This window comes from Mytilus edulis, chromosome 12 (genome assembly GCF_963676685.1).
Source record: "Mytilus edulis chromosome 12, xbMytEdul2.2, whole genome shotgun sequence".
Classification (NCBI taxonomy): Eukaryota; Metazoa; Mollusca; class Bivalvia; order Mytilida; family Mytilidae; genus Mytilus; species Mytilus edulis.
In genome coordinates this window covers 39,526,996-39,549,117 of record NC_092355.1, presented here as the reverse complement: position 1 = coordinate 39,549,117, position 22,122 = coordinate 39,526,996, and the positions used below count along the sequence as shown (strand labels likewise).

The 22,122-nt window shown below is 32.5% G+C and overlaps 2 protein-coding genes across 2 annotated transcripts; one reads left to right on the top strand and one right to left on the bottom strand.

The window, feature by feature from the left end:
- The first annotated feature begins 752 nt into the window (after positions 1 to 752).
- Positions 753 to 12,088, top strand: LOC139498436 (alpha-amylase-like). Its single transcript, XM_071286820.1, has 8 exons — positions 753 to 841; positions 1,661 to 1,797; positions 4,723 to 4,874; positions 5,432 to 6,072; positions 8,064 to 8,172; positions 9,697 to 9,781; positions 10,764 to 11,094; positions 11,928 to 12,088. The coding sequence occupies exons 1-8, from the start codon at positions 766 to 768 to the stop codon at positions 11,963 to 11,965; spliced, it is 1,569 nt and encodes a 522-aa protein (XP_071142921.1). The 5' UTR covers positions 753 to 765; the 3' UTR covers positions 11,966 to 12,088.
- LOC139498439 (complement C1q tumor necrosis factor-related protein 3-like) lies at positions 11,797 to 16,116 on the bottom strand. Its single transcript, XM_071286823.1, has 2 exons — positions 15,630 to 16,116; positions 11,797 to 13,422 (listed from the first exon to the last, which is right to left on the bottom strand). The coding sequence occupies exons 1-2, from the start codon at positions 15,991 to 15,993 to the stop codon at positions 13,043 to 13,045; spliced, it is 744 nt and encodes a 247-aa protein (XP_071142924.1). The 5' UTR covers positions 15,994 to 16,116; the 3' UTR covers positions 11,797 to 13,042.
- Positions 16,117 to 22,122: the final 6,006 nt, after the last annotated feature.

The window sequence follows — 22,122 nt, the reverse complement described above, 5'->3', positions numbered from 1 at the left end:
TCAAGTAAGGGTCAATAGCCGGATAGCCGGATAGCATTTCAGCAATAATTTCCTCTCTAGCATATAGCATGCGTGCATAGATGTTAACTTTAAAGTAAAGTTAATGTTTTAATATTTAGTCTCAAATCATGCCATTGCATTGAGTTTCGAGACAATTGAAGATTTGCAAATCATTGAGGAAACTTAATTTCAATTTATAGTTTAAGACTTCATGCAGGTGTGTTTTAAAAACAACCAGGCACATTAGAAATTTAATTTTCTCCATAATTAGCTGTAAATTTCTGTTATGATTGTTAAAAACAGACAGATAGCCATCAAATTTACCAGGTTTGTTTGCAGAACTATGTTGTGTAATATGTTATAATTGTCGTAACTGCAAACTTATTTCCTTCCACCGAGACCTCAATAAATACACATATCACCAGATTTTTACTTACACGAGAAACACGAATGGTGCCATTTGCAGAGAAAGATCTGCTTACCATTCTAGAGCACCGAAGAACATCCCCATTTTTTGTGCAGTTAGTGTTGCTCGGTCTTTGCTTTTCTAAGTTGCTTTGTGTACTGTTGTTTGTTAGTCTTTGGGTTTATGAATTGGAATGTCCTTTTTTATCCTTTGCCTATTTATGCACGTAAGAACTTTAAGATCGACCTAACTTATAACACTAAAATTTTGAATTTGTTTACCTAAATGCCTTTTGACTTCGTTCCAATTCGTAATCGACTTTATATAAAACACCAGTCTGATAAGACCTTTACAATATCATGAATATCCGGACTGTTGGGTCTTTGAACGCCATGTTGGCTACCTGGATATCTTTACTTAGTATTTGTTCCTCAGGTAAATATATATACATGTATATACTAATTTTGCATTGAACAGAAATGATACCACCCACAACAAATAATTGTAATCACGCGTAATCGTTCGGTCAAGATTAAGTAATTCGTCAAATGTTTTTTTTCAATTCTCACATATGCCATCTACAGTGTAGTACTATATAGAATTAAGTTTTGTAATGTTTCACTATGTAACATGTGAAAGAAGATTTACATTATCTAATTACCTTTACATGTTGACATTGTCTTAAAATAAACTGTAATTATAAATACAGGTCATTCACGTCAGTTTGCAAAACATGTTTTCCTCCTCAAATATCGGATCACGAAAAAAGTAAAGCTCGATGTTTGTTTTGTGAAACGAAGAACTAAAATATGTTAGTATCTTTATGCATAGCGTTAGCAATATACACTTTTATTTATCTTGTTACCACTTTTTTCTATTAAATGCAATGTAAAAATATGGCGTTTTGGCGTATTACATCTTTTATAGTACATATTAAGGCCTGCAACAATAACAAAATCGTATTCCATATCGTAATCAACAATAGATCCTTGAATGAAAAAAAAACCTATTAAAACAAGAAAACAAACGATATGCGTTTTGAAGAAGCTTTCCAAGACGTTGGGAGGTCAAATATGGTTGTAGCGCTCAAAACTTGTTTGGACAATTCTCCTTTGTAAACAAATCGATTACTGTTATATTCATTATCCTCTTGGACATTCATAATGCATGGTATTGGTTAGAACTATTACTAGATAAAACAGATACATCCTTGTTTGATTGAAGCCTTCTTAACTACTAACTTATGTTAATCAGTGTTTGCTGGAACATGGAGTAATCCTAATTGCGCTCCTGGTAGAAACACCATTGTTCATCTTTTTGAATGGAAATGGTCAGATATTGCAACAGAATGCGAGCAATTCCTGGGACCATATGGTTATTGCGGAGTACAGGTAAGCCTATGTCTTAAAAAAACACAAGATTATAACAAAGGCACCAAAAATTGTTTCAGAAGTCTTCGAATTTTAGAACATCATTTCTGAAAGAATCATTTAGTTTCAGGAAGTTGCAATTGGTCATAGCAAATTTGATATAAAAAAACGCCTTTTAAGATTAAAGGCACAGCATTTGCAGAATATTATCAGACAAACGATCTTTTATGTAATACAGTGAAACCTGTAAAAATCGAACCCCGATGAAACCGAACAATTTTTAAAGTCCCATCAAATTTCTATATTATTTAAAAGGGCACTAGCTGTCAAATTCATGTTCACCGATTTAAATCAAATTCTGATATTTGATGTATAACAATGTAAAACATTTATCCAAACTATTAAAAGTCTCAAATAACAATTAACAAGGAACTGACATGAACATACGTATCTTTCGTGTGTATTTTAGTCTAGACGTCATCTAATCAATTATCGAGTTGACCTCTCTAGTCATCTGATGACCATATAAGCGATGTAAACATAAATATAGATATAAATAGATTAAGCAAACTCGTGTTGTTGAATTATTATAGGTCTATTAAATTTCATATTAGAGATGAAAAATAAATGTTTATTATCGTTTGTATCTGTATAAAAATGATTTTCTGTGGATCGAATCAGTGATAAAAAAATTACCTTTGTTTCACTTTCAATGTTGACGATTCTTTTCCTTTAAATAATTTTACACGTACCATTTAAGTGTTATCGATCTCAAGCCAAGGGATTAAATTGATGTTCACATGCATACGGATTCAATGAGGTCCAATTATTCACTTGCAAGTGAATTATTCATATTCAATGTTTTTTTTTTTAGTTATTTTGACAAAATTGAACCATACTGGCTGCTAAAAGGGAATTATTATTTCATTATTTGCATTTCATTATTGATTGAGCCCAAAAAATAATATATTAGATTTTTGTTATATATCTCGAAGCTAGTGCTCCTTTAACGTTATTTGAACATGAAAAAAAAACCACCAAACGATTCCTACTAATTACGAAATCCGAACGCTTTTTAAAGGCCCGTTAGTGATTGTGTATAAAGCATTACCTGTCAAAATCGATCGATAGCAATTAAAACAATGCTAATATTTAAATGATTTGCATGAGTGGTTATACATTCACAGGCTGGCAGACGATCCTCGAGAGTATCATGATTGTAAATAAAACGAATTGTAATGCCATGTTGTAGGGTTTGTCTGTTACTGATTTTCATATAATTATCTTTATATTTACATACAAATTTGGCTTCGAAGAGAGGTTTTATTTGATGTGTTAGTTTTTTTTATAATTATGTTTTTATAGTGACAATTACTACCGAGGATTTGTTTGGCAATATATTATCATAACGTTTCGTTCAATTTGGAATATATTTATTATCAACAATAGTAATATTTATTATCAAATATAGTAATATTTATTATCAAAAATAGTAATATTTATTATCAAAAATAGTAATATTTATTATCAAAAATATTTATATTTATTCAATAATAATAATTGACAAGTGATAACACTGATTGATGAGCCAACTTAGGAAACATAATGTTTTTATAAATTGATTTCTGTTAAAAGAGATGAAAGATACCAGAGGGACATTCAAACTCGTCTGTCGTAACCAACCAATAGCATGACAAAAAAATAAGACAAACGACAGTACACAAATACAACATACAAAAACTAAAAACTGAACAACACGGAACACCAAACACCCAGTGGGTGATCTCAGGTGATCCAGAACTGTATGCAGATCCTGCTCCACCTTGTGCAAGGTCGTGTTTCTCATGTAAGAATAAACCCAACGATATTTCGTATTTTTTAAGTTACGTTCGAGGAAAAGAGGACGGAATTACGGTGTAGAAAATTCGAACATATTCGTCGTATTCTTTGAAACAGAAATTTTATTTATGAATAATTTCAACTAAAGGTACACTTAACAACTGTTCTTACTGTCTTTAGATCTGCTTTGATTGGATCGGATGGCCAAACCTATTTTAAATAAACTTCTAGTTTGTTCTCTTGTGCTGTAATACCACTGTACGGGCAGAATTTGAAAGTTATAATACAACTATATTCTTTAGAAGTCTGACCGAAGAAAGGAGTCTGTTATTTATTTTTGTCTATGATAAAAGTCCTTCTATTGTTTTTTATTTTAATTATTGTTCTAATTGGCACTTTCCAATGTTGTAATGTCAGGGTTAACTACCCCTAGATGTCTCTCGTAAATTGATATGCCATTATACGATGATACCGCATCTTTTTTTTATTATGCCAACAGCTTGTACATTAAACCTTATACACAAGCTATAGATCAAATAACCAAAAATACCTAACTCCATGAATAGTTTCAGAACGAAACTTCCCATATCAATGAAAATGGAGAAATAAAAAGCTCAAAAACACCAAACAAAAACAAAAGCTGTTATATTCCTGACTTGGTACAGGCAGTCTGTATGTAGAAAATGTGGATTAAACTTAGTCATTTCAGTTTCACAACTAGCTAGTTGTCCAGTTTTTACTGGTGAATCATTTGAAAAGACAGTCAATTAATAGCTGTTTTGTAAGAATTCTAATTTGATCGAAATGTATTATATTTAAGTTTATTCTAAGATTAAAACACCTGATCCTAACGTATTGTATAACTACCCTGTTTACACTAAAACATGTGAAGTTGTAAGTTTGAATCTCGCACCACTCATATCTTAGTTGACTAGGATTATAAATTCTCCTACCAAAAGTCGAATGTTCTTTCCGAACATTTCGGCTTCTTTAAAAAAAAAAAACACTTACCGCAAAGAATTAACACAATAGTGGTGAAATTGACGATAGACACCAATTGTCAATTAATTAATTTTTACGTTTTGTTATATTCTAATAATGTATTAGGTTTCTCCGCCAAACGAGAACCGTGTTGTGACGTCACCAAATCGACCATGGTGGGAAAGATATCAACCTGTCAGTTATAAATTAATCACCAGAAGTGGTAACGAGGCTCAGTTCACTGATATGGTACAAAGATGTAATAAAGCTAATGTGAGGTGAGAAATTTATCAAGCATATTGTAACAGCAATCCTTTTTCATTCATACACTCTTGTATAGTATCATTAGAACGCCTCTTGACTTTGTCGTTTGTAATTACAAATTTAGTTTGATATGAATGATACAGAAACCGTCAAACAGAAAAGAGGTCAACACACGGTATCGTTTCTTAACTGTATTATATATGTTACTTTAGATTTTCTTCAATTGATCGTGTTAACTTTTAAAAAATAAATTCTTAATCAATGACTTATTGATAACATGGATGGATATGTTATTTTAACTACAGATCTTACACTAGATACAAGCTTGCTTGTCGTATTTAAAGGCTAGTTGATTTCTGAAATATTTCTTAAAATGATGGTTTGACTATTTCCATACAAATTCTCAAAGAAATATACATATCACTGGAGTAGCATGCATTCATTTTGTGTGCCTTTTACGTTGTTTATTTCTTCTTTGTTGAAAAATAGCAAACGTTTTCAGATATATCATGTTCTTTAAGTTCTGTATGAGCAAACTATAACGAAATCAATATATCAAAATTTTCTCTAGGATTTACGTTGACGCTGTAATAAACCACATGACAGGAGCCGGTGGGCATGGAACAGGAACAGGTGGGTCCCACTGGAATGGTGGTGCCATGAGTTACCCAGGCGTTCCTTTTTCATCGTGGGATTTCAACGGAAACAGGGAATGCCATTCTGGAGATTTGAATATCCATAACTATGGAAACAAAGAGGAAGTACGAAACTGCCGTCTGGTGTCCTTGACAGACTTAAAACTAGGAAAAGAATATGTAAGAAGCAAGATAGCAGAGTATATGAACCACCTTATCTCCATAGGTGTTGCTGGTTTCCGGATGGATGCTGCTAAACACATGTGGCCCGGTGACCTACAAGCTATATATGGAAAGCTGCATGGCTTAAATTCACAGTATTTCCCTGGTTCTCCGAGACCATTCATTTTTCAAGAAGTAATTGATATGGGTGGAGAAGCTATCAGTGCTTCGGAATACACAGGATTTGCACGTGTTACGAATTTCATCTATGGAATTAAACTTGCACAAGTTTTCAGGAGACAGAATGCGGCAAAATATTTAAGGAATTGGGGTCGACCCTGGAATATGCCAAGTAGCAATGATGTTGTCGTATTCATTGATAACCATGACAACCAGAGAGGTCATGGTGGAGGAGGTGGGTTAAACTTAAATGTATATTTATTATCCATTACGAACTGATAGCATGTTTTAGTCAAATACACACGTTAAACCTGGAGTCAAATACACATGTTAAACCTGTAGTCAAATACACACGTCAAACCTGTAGGCAAATACACACGTTAAACCTGTAGTCAAATACACACGTTAAACCTGTAGTCAAATACACACTTAGAACCTGATGAAAATTTGGAGAAAACATATTGTCTGAATGTACTTTAGGCCTGGTCTTGTCTGGAACAGATTTGTCATTAGGTCTACAGCAGTGACAAAAGAACAAAGATATGTATGGTCTATGAAAAGTGGAATTAATAATGCTTGTTTGCTTGCAATTTCATTTAGTAGTCCGATGTTAACTTATTGCTTTTTAATAGTGTCGAATTCAAGAATACTGTCAAGATTAAAAAAAATTGAGTATGGAAATGGGGAATGTGTCAAAGAGACAACAACCCGACCAAATAAAAAACAACAGCAGAGGGTCACCAACAGGTCTTCAATGTAGCGATAAATTCCCGGACCCGGAGGCGTCCTTCAGCTGGCCCCTAAACAAATATATACTAGTCCAGTGATAATGAACGCCATACTAATTTCCAAATTGTGCACAAGAAACTAAAATTAAAATAATACAAGACTAACAAAGGCCAGAGGCTCCTGACTTGGGACAGGCGCAAAAATGCGGCGGGGTTAAACATGTTTGTGAGATCTCAACCCTCCCCCTATACCTTTAACCAATGTAGAAAAGTAAACGCATAACAATACGCACATTAAAATTCAGTTCAAGAGAAGTCCGAGTCTGATGTCAGAAGATGTAACCAAAGAAAATGAAAAAAATGACAATAATACATAAATAACAACAGACTACTAGCAGTTAACTGACATGCCAGCTCCAGACTCCAATTAAACTGACTGAAAAATTATGATTTCATCATATGAACATTAGGCACAATCCTTCCCGTTAGGGGTTTAGTATCATACCATCATAACATATATGACAAGAAAACCCTGGTGTAATAATTTTTCAGTAATACATAAATTTCTCTCGTTAAAATCTAAAACATTGTTACATACACGAGCGAATCGTATAAGTTGAGATATATAAACACCGTAAGATGGTGACAAGAGAACGTCACCATCTAAAAACGGATAGTTAACGATAGGAAATGAAAAATCATCCCTTTTATCATAAATTTTAGTATTCAGCTTTCCATTAGTGATATAGATATCAAGATCGAGAAAAGGGCAGTGGTCATTGTTTGTATTAGCTTTATTTATAGTAAGTTCAACAGGATAAATTTCATTAATATATAACTAAAATTGTCATTATTGGGAGCCAAAATATCATCCAAATATCTAAAAGTATTATTAAATTTGTTTATCAGATGTTGTTTCGATGGGTCTTTGCTTATTTTTGTCATAAATTGTAACTCATAACAATACAAAAACAGGTCCGCAATAAGTGGTGCACAGTTAGTCGCCATTGGAATTCCGATAATCTGACGATATACGGAATTTAATACATACTAAACAATATATATGTAAAAAAAAACATGCAAGTAGACGGGGTGAACATGCCATTAAATCAGACTACTTTCCATTAAAATCTGAGTACAGCCATGTGAACAATTTGAATTCACAAAACCACATAAACGATGAGCAAATCCCATATTGGAAACCCATGTTTGACAATAACTCGGAATGTTTGATTATAAAAAAAAAACGAATGGCCTGATTAATACTTGATGAATAAATCAATAAGTAATAAAATCATAAGCAATATTTTTATGTGTCATGCTTTAAGCTGTTTCAGTTATATTATGTTCAGACGAATAAAATTCATAATTCACGGAAAGCTAACTACTATATGGACTGTTTCGAAAGAGGCAAGTAAAAGAGGCTGTAAAGGAAGAAATTTAAAACTATACCAATGGTACTAATTTTTCTTCAACAGTAATCTGTTTTTTTTTTCAGGAGGTGTACTGACACATAGCGACCCTAAAAGATATAAAATGGCAACTGCTTTTATGTTGGCACATCCTTATGGTTTCACAAGAGTGATGAGCAGTTTCAGTTTTGGCAGGTCATTTTTATTATCTATTTATGGTGTTTCATTATTCAATCTGTATTAGGATATAATAAAAAAAAAAGTAGGATTGTGTACTTTAATACATAGAATACCCTTGGTAACAGTTTCATAAATATTGTAAAATGTGCTAATTAGACTATCTTTTTATTATTGTATTTGATAACATGGAGGAGGTCAAACTAAGTCAATGACTTCAAACTAACCCCTAAAGCAAAATCCAAATAATAAAATTTAAAAAAAAACAAACACAGGACATGGCTAGATACCATTTGAGCTTTGGTGTCGAGGAAAAACGCTGAAAGATAATTTGTTCACAGAACTTCATTTTCTAAGTGGAAAATAAAAGTTACAACAACTTATTGTAATTTATCTGGTATAATGTTCTATCGAGAAGGTAATCCTTATTTCAGTTCCATACATTTTTTAATTAACCGATTTATTTTTCTCAAAAATAAATTCAAGTCTCACACATATAATTCATCTTTGTCTCACGCATTAATAAACATTGTTGCAAACTCATAAATCGAAAATAAACTGACAAATTCATGGCTAAAAAAAACCAAAACAGATACACATGAAAAAAATGCTGCATAAATATAACATAGAACAATAAAAACGATTATTTATTGACAATTTCTTAAAAGATAGGTTAAATAAATTATGTCAACATGAAGCCATTATACATATTTTAGTTTATAAGGTCTTGAATGCCAATACTTATCATTCGTTTGTAAACAGTTGTCATATCCAAAACATGTGTTTATTTCCTTATCCTGTACAAGTGAATAGAATATATGCCAATAATAAGGTCCCCAATCAGAATCGATATTTGTTAAGTAATGATTTCAACATGAATAAAAAAAAAACTAATGGCTTCGCTTAGAAAAAATATACGTCATATGCAAGCAGACATATGTTTCCTTCTTAGTTTCAAACACGATGTCACAAGAAGAGCAAATGAAACCGTTCCTTTATAAGATTAAAGTCATCATCACGAATAGATTGACCGATACTGTATGTCATTGTCTTGACTCGCTAGTTACAAGTTTTGCGGATATCATATATAATAGACCTCATACCTCGTCTTTAGCCGATTGTGTTCCTTTCCAAATTGTGTTTTTTTAATGAGTTTGGTTTTTATGGCATGTGATGCATACATATCTTAGAACGCTTACCCTGACGAAGCAACTTTTCTCTGTCATTTCCGAGTTCTTGCGACTTTACTTTTTCTTTTGATTTTTTTATCTTTATGTGTGCATTCCTAGTCCATTTACGTGATTCGGACATCTGTTATCCCTAGTCATTTCCTGAGATATGGAAATAATTCATTTTTTAGAAAACAAATGATGTGTGTTAAATGTAAATAACATGATCAAAATATTAACACTGTTGTTTGTTTGTGTTTCTTTTGATTTTATGACAACCCGAACTATAGCCCCATACCTTGTTGATATTGTCTTTGATAAAAAATTTTACGTAAATGATTCAATCAATAAAATGTTCAAATATATTTTATAGTTCCGACGACGGACCTCCTCATAATGGAGATATGTCTACAAAGAGTGTTAACTTGGGAACGAAAACGATATGTGGCAATGGCTGGGTATGTTATGATTAAATTTTGATAAAATACTGTTAACCAACTTATTTTTGCGAGTAGAAAAATTATTGCGAATATGTAAAACTAAAACCTTTCCTTGTTAAGCTACATCAAGTAAAGAAGAAACTAGATAGCCGCGTAGTGAACTAGAAAGGAAAACACGCTGAACAAAGTTTCCGCGAAAATAAGTTAGTTTACAATAATAAAACTATGGCTACAAACTCATAAGAAATAACAGATTTATAGTTGAGCTATTACATGTATGTATATATTTAAGAAAACAACAACATCTTAACAGTTCATAAAAAAAGGACACCATTGGTATTGGTCATCTCATTATTACGTAAAATTCAGGACCTCCCGAAGAAAACACAATTAATGTGACATGGCGCTTCAAGTACAATATGGTCTGTTTAACCGATATACGAGTTGTCGATACCGTTCTACTATATCATTAAAGACTTAACCATATACATATAAAGGTTTATTTTACGTAAGAAATACAATGTTGAAAAGGAAGATTGTTCAAGATGTATGTTTATACATTGTACGACAATTGGTTCTGATGGTATCTTTTATAATCATCGAGATCAAATGATAACTATTCCGCACTGATATTCGTGTTTATTGGCTATGCAATTATTGCTGATATAGCAAAATGTATGTTTCGATTTGAATACAGAACAAATTGCTTGTATACATATTCATACAGGAAAAGTTTGTTTTGTAACTCTATAATCAAAGGAAAACAAACTACTGTTTTTTTCGTCGCTTCTGAAATCTTCTATGAAAGAAATACGTTATCAACCAATTTATTTATAACAGAATGCACCACAAAATGAAGAGGAACATGTAACTTTCTGGTCAACAGATTGTAAAAGATAAATTTTAAAGTATAAATGAATGTTGTTTTTTTTAAATAAGAAAACTGCAGTTGTTATTAAACAGTTGCCTTCAAACCATGCAACCATCGATTTTTTTACAGGTGTGCGAGCATAGATGGCGTCAAATATTTAACATGGTGGCATTCAGAAATGTTGTAATGGGAACCAATATGCAACATTGGTGGGATAATGGAAACTACCAAATAGCATTTTCTCGAGGAAATAAAGGATTTATTGCGATAAATTTGGAAACGTCTGACATTAATAGAAACTTACAAACTGGACTCCCACAAGGCACTTACTGTGATGTCATATCCGGAAGTTATGATGGTAGCAAATGCACTGGTAAAGAAGTACATGTAAATGGAGATGGAAATGCTCATTTCAATATTAGGAGTAATTCAGATGACCCAATGATGGCGATACATATAGGTATGTTTTTCTATGTTGTGATGTTTCAATATTGTTTCAGATAAAGGTGACGTTTGGTACCTATTTAAACGTTTAACCCTACTGCATTCATTCGCATCTGTTTTAAGTGAGGAATCTGATGTTGAGTTGTTGTCGTTTGTTTATGTGATTTATAACTGCTTCTCGTTTTTCGTTTTTATACATACATGTAGTTTAGACCATTGGTTTTCTCGTTTAAATGGATTTACACTAGTCATTGTTTTGGGACGCTGTTTAGCTTGTTGTTCGATGTGACCTAAGGCTCAGTGTTGAAGACCCTAATTTCACCTATAATGGTTTAATTTTGCGTTTTGGATGAAGAGTTGTCTTATTGGCACTCATACCACATCTTCTTTTGTCTAGGAACCTGTAAAGAAATAGGTTTATGTACATTAAGTTATATTATGTTAAGAAAAGTAAAAGAGAGACAGAAGATAAGAAAGGGATATTTAAACCCATTATTCAAAGAGAAATTGGAAAAGCCATGCTAAAAAAAATCCCCTTCAAACGGCAATAGACACACATTTGTACAAAAAAAAACAATATAACAACGAAATGCAAAACAAACCCGAAGCAAAACCGGGAATGGTCTCCGAAGTTCCGGAAATGGTTAGTCAGTCTCGTTCCACAGGTGAAACACGTCAAGTTGCTCTTTCTCATTCATTTGCATAATGTAGATACATATAAGCTTAAGCTATTTATTTACATGTTGCATGTTGATATCTTTACAGTATTCAGTACTTTCAATTGAATAAGCAAGGACATAGCTGAATGGAGTCAAAATATCTGAATAATTTTCGTTATTTTTTTTTCAGGTGCTAAAAAAGGCAGTCAGAGAAAAGTTACAACGTAAAACAACACACATTTCTAATCCTAACACTGATAATCACACGATAAATTGTAATCAATTGATCCAGTATAACATTTGATAATCTATCTTTAAATAAATGTAAAAGTTGTATACAAAAACCAAAAATATTGTTTTGTTTTTTCTTATCCGGATGAAAAACAGACGAGGTGTTTGATTCCGAATGGTCAATTAATAGTTATCAAAGGTACCAGGATTATAATTTAATAAGCCAGACGCGCGCTTCGTCTACATAAGACTCATCACTGACGCTCAGATCAAAATACTTATAAAGCCAAACAAGTACAAAGTTTGAAAGCAATGAGGACCCAAAATTCCAAAATGTTGTGCCAAATACGGATAAGGTTATCTATTCCTGGGACAAGAAATTCCTTATTTTTTCGAAAAAAAAAGTTTGTTTAATAACGGTTAATTTTTCAATTCTGAAAAAAAAACCAATACAATCCAGAATATTTTTTTTCTAAATTGCGACGACCTTTTGCAAAAGGCATTTACTCAATATTAAGGAAAAGACAACATTTGTTTCATCTATTGCGAAATTCATGTTTTGATCCCAGGTCAACATTTTTGTAAATTCATTTTTGTTATTGTCTTCAGACAATTTTGAATAAAACCTTATATGAATTATAAAGATAATCTTAAAATAGATACAAGAACTTATATTGTGTATGTCGTCTACACACGACTCATCACTGACACCCGAATCCGAAAAAAAACCATTGTGTTTTAATTTTCAAAAGTTCATTATCAAAGCATTTGTTATTTCTGAATATTTGAAGGTAAGAAAAGACTGGTCTTTTTGTGAATATATATGGTTTAAATTATCTCAATTAACAGAAGAAAAGTATTAAGTCAACAGAAGAAGGTCTAGATAGAATCAACAAATGATCAAATGTGTCTGGGATAACAATAACATGTTTCACAAGATAAAATAGAAATACAGCAAATACGATGTGTCATTAAATCATGCCAGTACTGAAGCGTTAATTTCTAGGCGGTTAAATCAAATATATTCGCAACACAATGTTGTCGGATGAATTCATGGATCAGTCATACTTTTTGTCAAAGCATATGTCCAGAAAACATGGAATAATCGCTACCATCAATCGATCCGGAATCTCGTGGATGTTGTAGATATATCGTGTCACCTTTCTGTAGTGTCAGTATTACTTGGAGTGTTCCAGCAACGCCATGTGTCTTTGCACAATGAGCCCGAGCAATAACATGTCCATTCTTCATTAAGTTTATTTCAAGCCACATGTCACCATTTGAAATGAAATTTGCGGAAAACTCATATACCCCCGTCTTTGGTGAATTAAAAATGCCAGTGTTGACGTCATAACCATTTTCATTATTGGTTACTACGTTTGGAAATATTAGCACGTCATTTCTCCCAAGGTTTTGAGTTGTCTTTAATGTTGAAAAGAAAGCTGGGTTCATTTCTGAAAATGAAAAAAAAACAAAACACAATGGTATTTATCATAGCTTTACGTGTGTCAGCATTTTGATAGTCCTTCTAGTATTTATTGATACAATAACCAGACATTAATAAAAACGGTCATTATTAAAAGCTCTTACATTTACTATACATACCTCTCGTGCATTTATTGATAATGAATCGATTAGGTACTATCCTATGATCACAATTAGTGCCTCCTATTTTCGTTGTCGTCATAGTAAACTTTTAATCAGAGTGTTTTATTTCTTAAATCTTTAACTTTCCCTTTTTCGTTTATTTTTACGTTTTGTTGTGGTTAAAATAAAAGAAGTGAGTAAAATTAAACTTTTGTATGCTTTATTTTAACTGTTTAGTGGCTAGGTCTGGTGCAAAATGGTAATATTTACAGTTTTCGAGATATATTTTGCATTGTCTATAAAAGTAAGTATGTGTTTTGGCAAAATTATTCAACTGGATCGATCAGTATCCTGTTTCTAAATTTCATGTAGATTCTGGCACTTATACTTAAAATTGCAAAATTCCAAAAAAAATGCAGAAATCGTTAACAGGATATATAAATTTGAGACAAAACATTATAAAAAACAAATAAAGGAAACTAATTTTGGTCTGTAACCTTCTAACTGGTAGAATATGGCTTAGGCCAAAAAAGTATGTGTGTTTACTGTACCCCTACCTGGCCCTAATTTTTATCCCTTGCCCAAAAGTTTGGTTGGCCGTTTTTGATTAAGCACTGTTTAGTCACAATGTTGGTCCTATAGACTCAATGTAAAAAAAAAAAAAAGATCCCAACCTACCTCCCCTGGTTTTTTTTAGCATGTGATAGTAAACACACATACATTTTTGTTTGGGTATATCAAAATCAATGAAATCACGTGCAAAGAACAAATAAGGACATAAAACGTTTTAATGCTACGTCTTTCAAACGGGGAAACATGCAATACAATTGAAAATAGAAATGGGGAATGTGTCAAGGAGACAATAACCCGACCACAGAGCAGAAAAAAGCCGAAGTCCACCAATGGGTGTTCAATACAGCGAGAAAATACTGCATTGTCTACCTGTCATTCAATCAATAATCAAACTCACCAAACAAACAATGCTTACAACTGTGTACGCATGACCACCGATCCGTCTACAATAGACCGACGCTATATATAAAAATAACATCTCCATGCCTTATATATCATGTACTGTAGTACGACGCTAGATTAAAACTGACGAGGAAAGGTAACACACGGCCACCGAAAGCTTTATTATTGTGAAGCCCAGGTGGTGGTGTGGTCTAGCGGGACGGCTACAGTACAGGCGATTTGGTGTCACGATATCCCAATAGCATAGGTTCGAATCCCGGCGAGGGAAGAACAAAACAATTGCGAAAGCAAATTTACAGATCTAACATTGTAGGGTTGATGTGTAGACGAGTTATATATATATGTATATACAAAAGTTAGATTATAGTACGAAGTTGAAAATAAACTCATCATAGATACCAGGACTAAATTTTTTATATACGCCAGACGCGCGTTTCGTCTACAAAAGAATTGAAGGACCAAACAGTCAGCAGATTATGTCAAATTAAGATAATATAATCTCTTTCCTGGGTAGAAAAACATATTCAAAGTTTAATAAACCGCGGGTTGTGATACCATTTGTGTCGAATTCGATCCATTTGTTACAAATAAACTTGTAATAAATACATGTACTAGACCCAACTTCAAAAATTTTGGTCGAATACAGCTACAGGGACCCATTGCTTTAATAAACTATTTTAAGTTTTTTTTTAAATACGTTTTACACTTTCTGTTGACTTTATCATGTTGAAACTGAAGTTTCAAGCAGATTTAAACCTTTCTTGTGTTAACTTTTTGAAAACTATTCTAACAACCGATTAGCGAAAGTGTCGTCGGTCGCGAAAGCATCGTCTAACGAAATATTCGATCCATGACTGTATATCACATAAAAATAAATCCTATGTGGCTCTGAAAAAACCCGAATGACGTATACACCGTGATCATAATAAAACTTAGTAAGAAACTTAGTTTATGCTGGACAATCATTGTATATCAATAAATGGGAAACACATTTAGATAAGTTATGGTTAGGTGTAATGAATATAATTTTTTATACAAAAGTAAATACCCACACTAGGAACTTTCTTCCATTACAGAAAAAATGCTTTAAGTTACATACGTTTTCGTTCAAGAACCTCCTCTATTATTCGTTTAATATCGTCCGTGATGTTTAAAGTCACATTTTGTCTTACTTCGTCAACATAAAGTTTAACATCTTCCTCAATCTGTAATGGTTTGAAAACATCTTCAAGTTTCGTTTTAACTAGATTCGCCATTTTTGTTTCTAAAGCTGTGTTGACATACTCTTTGATGTGTTCATCAGCTTTTGACAGGTCGATCATCACTACAAGAGGTGCGTTTTGATCATCAAGCAATGGTGCTGCCATTTTGTTGTTGCATGATTTTGTTAGACATGAACCGTCGTCTCCGCATACAACAGAAATGGCAAATCCAGCTAGATTGAAAAGTAAAATGGCGTTCATTTTCTCGTTTAAAATTTTGCTTCGTGCTGTTAGTTCTAAGTCCAAGTGCAAAGTAATTATAAATTACATCACATTTTTCTGAAGTGGACGGAAATACAAATATCCGAAATTTGCGTGATATGAAGTACTGTAAACACACTTCTTGTGTGTAAATACTTTTTAATAATTCATATTTTACGAAAGAAATCACACCCTTATACAACAAGAGTTCACACACTGAAATGTCTCGCCTTCTTTACTAATCATTGATATTATGTTGATAGTCCTAAGTATAAAGCTATATTACAACTTTCACATAAACTTAACAGTAACCAAGATAGCTAAACAAAGACCAATGAACCATGAAAATGAGGTCAAGGTCAGATGAACCATGCCAGGCAGACATGTACAGCTAACAAAGCTGCCATACAACAAATATAGTTGACCTATTACTTATAGTTTAAGAAAAATAGACCAAAACACAAAAACTTAACACTGTGCAATGAACCGTGCAATTGAGGTCATGGTCAAATAAACCTGTGGGACTGACATATATAGATCATAATATATTTCCATACACCAAATAAAGTTGACCTTTGGCATATAATATTCGATAAAAAGACCAAAACTTAAAAACTAAACTTTGACCACTGAACCATGAAAATGAGGTCAAGGTCAGATGACATCTGCCCGCTAGACATGTACACCTTACAATCATTCCATACAACAAATATAGTAGACCTATTGCATAAAGTATAAGAAAAACAGACCAAAACACAAAAACTTAACTATAACCACTGAACCATGAAAATGAGGTCAAGGTCAGATGACACCTGCCAGTTGGACATGTACACCATCCAGTCCTTCCATACACCAAATATACTAGCCCTATTGCTTATAGTATCTGAGATATGGACTTGACCACCAAAACTTAACCTTGTTCACTGATCCATTAAATGAGGTCGAGGTCAAGTGAAAACTGTCTGACGGGCATTAGGACCTTGCAAGGTACGCACATACCAAATATAGTTATCCTATTACTTATAATAAGAGAGAATTCAACATTACATGAATTCTGAAGTTTTTTTTCAAGTGGTCACTGAACCATGAAAATGAGGTCAAGGACATTGGACATGTGACTGACGGAAACTTCGTAACATGAGGCATCTATATACAAAGTATGAAGCATTCAGGTCTTTCACCTTCTAAAATATAAACCTTTTAAGAAGTTAGCTAACGCCGCCGCCGCCGGATCACTATCCCTATGTCGAGCTTTCTGCAAAAGTTGCATGCTCGACAAAAACGGAAAACAAATGAATGAAGATTTGAATGTATATAATTTTTTTTATTAAAGATAAGAAGATACCCAATAAATAGATGCAGTAAAATAAATAAGACACCGCCATACTGTTGTTTTGATTGATAAGTGTTCTTTGGCAAGTATTTAATGTAGGGCTGTCTTTCTATTTACACAAAATTTGATATGTACATATTTAACGCGTATCTTTGTAAATATTTTTACCAAACGTGTATTTCAATTCCTCGTGATGGAAGATTTAGATGTTTGTTGCAATGTAAAGGTAGTCCCTCAGGCAATAACTTAAATAGGGGTACTTTATTCGATTGTTGCAAACAAAAAATGGCTACATAAATAAGGCCGTGAGTTTTCTCGTTTGAATTGTTTTACATTGTCATTTCGGGGACTATGCGGTATGGGCTTTGATCATTGTTGAAAGGCCGTACGGGGACCTATAGTTGTTAATTTGTGTGTCATGTTTTGGTCTCTTGTAGAGAGTTGTCTCATTTACAATCATATCACATCTTCTTTTTTTATATAATGACTACTGTATTTTAAGACTGTCAACAATGTGAGAGGGTTAGCGCTATAAAACCAGGGTTAACCCATCATTTTCTACATTTGGAAATGCCTGTACCAAGTCAGGAATTTGACAGTTCTTGTCCATTCGTTTTTGATGTGTTTTGTCGTATGATTTTGACATTTGATTATGGACTTTCCGATTGGATTTTTCTCTGAGTTCAGTATTCTTTTTTTTTTTCAGTGCTAATGAAACTTCACAACCTTCATCCAGATCGAACCATGGATATAACCATGTATATAACCTCGTTCTGATTATTTACGCATGAAGTGTTCTCAATTAACCTTTTATCGGCTGGAAAAACTGATCAGTACTGAATATTCATATCTTAAACGTTAGACAGATAAAATGATTCATGTTTTACTCATAATGGTATCTAACCTAGCTCTGAGTATACATGCAGTTTTCTAGAATAGCTGTTTCATCAACAACAAAAACTGTTTGAATTTAGTTTTGGGAAAAAGACGGCATTGACGAAAATGGCTTCCGCTATTACCGTATTCTTCCACAAAAGTACTGTATTGATGTATTAGTCTTTATGTATATAAAATACATGCAATACACATGTAATCAGAAATATTTCTCTTCATTTGTATAACAAAATATTTCTGTGATTTAAAAAAAAATCTAGGTTTTGAATACCTCAAATTTTTCGATCGTACTAAAATGCGCCCGAAAGTGCCCGGGGGAAGAAAAAGCGCCCGAGGAAAATAAAATATCGCCCGGGGAAAAGAAAAAGCGCCCGGGTAAAATATATAATAGATATTTTATTGGCATGAGACAACTTTTTGTCGATGAAATAAGGTATGCACATTGATGTTTCTTTTTTAATTTAACAAGTGATTTGCAAATTCAGATTATAGACACTTGTAATAAAGCACAAAAACAAGTATAAATGTTTCAATTCAAACAATATTATATGAATACTACTTCGAAAGACAGATAATAATGGATCACAGTTTATGCGGAAGATTTATAAAATGTAAAGACATCAAAAGACATGTTCTTCAAATGAACACGACATAAAAAAAAACCACAGATAAATATTTATTTAATCAAAATTAAAAGAGTTACACATAATAAATCAGCAAATAAAGCAGTACTGTACATGTTCCGTTGTTAAAACAAGGGGATTAAAAGCAGGAGTTTGGTTTAAAGTCAAAAGTAAGCATTAAAACCCTGATAAGCATAGCCATTAAAAACAGTTTTGGTTTTATAAAAAGATATAATAAATATATGTATATATCAGCATATGCATAACAAAGTGTTCACCATGCAGTTGAGAAAATATTAGACCTCAGGCACTGATTATTTTTAAATAACAAAATATACGTTTTGATCGAGGACAATATCGTTCTTCTATATATTCTTATTAATATGTATTTACTTACTTATGTACAATTTTGAAATCTAAAATGTATAAGTGCAACAACACTTTAGATGTAGCATTGTACATATCCCCATTTATATTAAGGACAAAACAACCAATGATATTTCTTTTTAAGGAAACAATTTATTTTTATAAAATATCATTATTTTATTTTCCCGGGCGCTAATTTTCCTTCCCCGGGCGCTTTTTCTTTTCCCGGGAGCTCTCGGGCTCTCCGGGACGCTTTTTTAGTAGAACCACAAATATTTACTTTGATCATGATCCTGCATAATGATATACATTGTCTGCTTATTTTTAATTTGATTGATTTTTTTGTTGTTGGTTTTTTTTGTAATGTACACTAGCAAAAATATCATCGATTATTGTGAAATAATGAATTGATGCTATTAATTACATTAAGACTGCTAAAATTCTCAAACGGTTTATAAGTGTTAGTCTCGAACGTTCGTGAAAACGAAACGCAGGATCTGCTTACCCTTCCGGAGCACCTTAGATCACCCCCGATTTTCGGTGGTGTTCGTGTTGCATAGTGTTCAGTTTTCTATGTTGTGTTTCTTGTATTATTATGTGTCCGTATGTGTTCATTTGTTGTGCCTTGGCATTGTCAGTTTATTTCCGATCTATGAGTTTGAGTGTCCTGGTATATTTCACACCTCCTTTATCTGTTAATTTTAATGTCAATAGTTAACAAAGGTACCAGGATTATAATTTAGTACGCCAGGAGCGCGTTTCGTCTACATAAGACTCACCAAAACATGTTTATCAATGTCTTTTTTTCTTATGTTCAACAAGACAATCATTATGAAGGAAATTTGTGTATTCATTTCATAGAAATAAGTGTATACATTATGAAGGTCAACACTTTAATAATGAAAAGTAACAATCCGTACTTTTCTATGGATGACAATCGCCAGGCAACCCCGAATTACATAATTTCTCCCAGAAATGCAATATTTATCACTGCACTTGATCCTGATAACAACGTAACACATGATATAACGTTGTGATTATAGGATATAATGTAATTAATGAATTGAATGAATTTTCTTTGTATTTTAAACTGTAAAACTTTAGTCGATTGTTGTGCGCGATTGTGCGCACATTTTTAGCCAGACGTGCTACCGCAAAATGTGCTCATTACACTTATACATTGCACATAAAATATAAAACAAGCATTTGATTTGGTTTTTTTTTTCTAAATATAGAGCAAATGGATCTTGTTTATGATACATGTATCTAAAAGAATTAAGACATAAGTCAAAAACAAACTTACTATGTGTCAATCCCCAGTCATGAGCATGTAATTGGTTGTCGTTGGTTCGTGTTTGTTTTTTTTTGTTTCTTGTGCATTTTCTTTTTTTTTTAAACGTAATAATATCTTTATTGCATATTTGCTGTAACAATTTACTTAGTTTACAGCTTGTAACTTAGTATCCCTCATGTAAGTTTACCTAATAGTTTAGGAAAGCACTATTTGGTAAGATATGACTTATTCATAATATTAGTATCTATAGTACAATTGATTTCACAATTATATAAAATAAATATTGTGAATACACATACAGATCTTTGTTAAATAATTTCTTTCCCTTTTTTTTATACATTAAAAAGTAAAATCACAAAAATACTGAACTTAGAGGAAGATCAATTGGGAAAGTCCATAATCACATGGCAAAATCAAACAAAACGCATCAAAAACGAATAGACAAGAACTGTCATATTCCTGACTTGGTACAGGCATTTTCAAATGTAGAAAATGGTGGATTAAACCTGGTTCTATAGCGCTAACCCTCTCACTTTAATGACAGTCTCATCAAGTTCCGATATTTTTACATTGATGCGTTAAATAAACAGACACAATAAATAAAATAGTCAAAATATGGGTACATCAGTCATCATCGTTTAACTTTTCCGGAATCTTTTTCTTGCATTTTCTTGTAAAACATTAGGCTGTTAATTTTCACAAATGAATCGTTTTTATTTTATTTTTTTTATGTTGGGTCGTTTATAGCCGACCATACCGTATGGGGTTTTCTCATTGTTGAGGGCCATAAGGTTGCCTATAATTGCTTATATATGTTTCATTGAATGTTGATGGTTATTAGTCTCATATATAACTATACAACCTTATTCTTATTATACAAAAATATTATGGCCACAAAAAAAAACTACAAAAAACACCAAAAAAACACGCAAATACAACATGTACAATAGCTTGTAAAACACAACATATGAAACAAAGAATAAACAACTTGTACCACATCACAATCCGGAAAGATCCCGGTTTTGTCTGGGAGGGTAGAATTCTAAATCAGTATCTCAAACTATATTACAATATTGGTTCTTCAATTTCTAAAGAAAGCCCGACTGAAACAGTTATTAAGCAAAACAATTTGTTGAAGGTTATAAAAAATAATGATATTCGGAGAGATGTTCCGAAAAAGTTCGGGAAAAACAGTCAACTTTCGGGCACGTAAATTTGAAAGTAGTCAAATAGTTAAAAACTTTTTATTATATGCTGGAGATGGATTAAAAATGTTACAAACAATACAGATTTGATAAATATAAACGATGTCAGCGATCTAACGGCAAGGAAAAAGTTCGGGGATCCAGGAAGGTCATGCAATTTCTTTATTTATAGATAGCAGAAAAATTGCATCGAATTAGTTGCCTTTTTGTTTCTTATTATGGGTTGTAAAATTTTCTCTGAGTCGTTCAAATCACTCGAAACTAGGTGAGACATGCACAAAATTGATAGATTGTATTATAAATATAAAAAAATTGAATATTCTAATCAACCAAAAAAAAGTATCGGTATCAAATACCTAAGCGCTTAAGATGATATTGTATAAGGTGACATATAAACTCGTATAAACTAAAAGC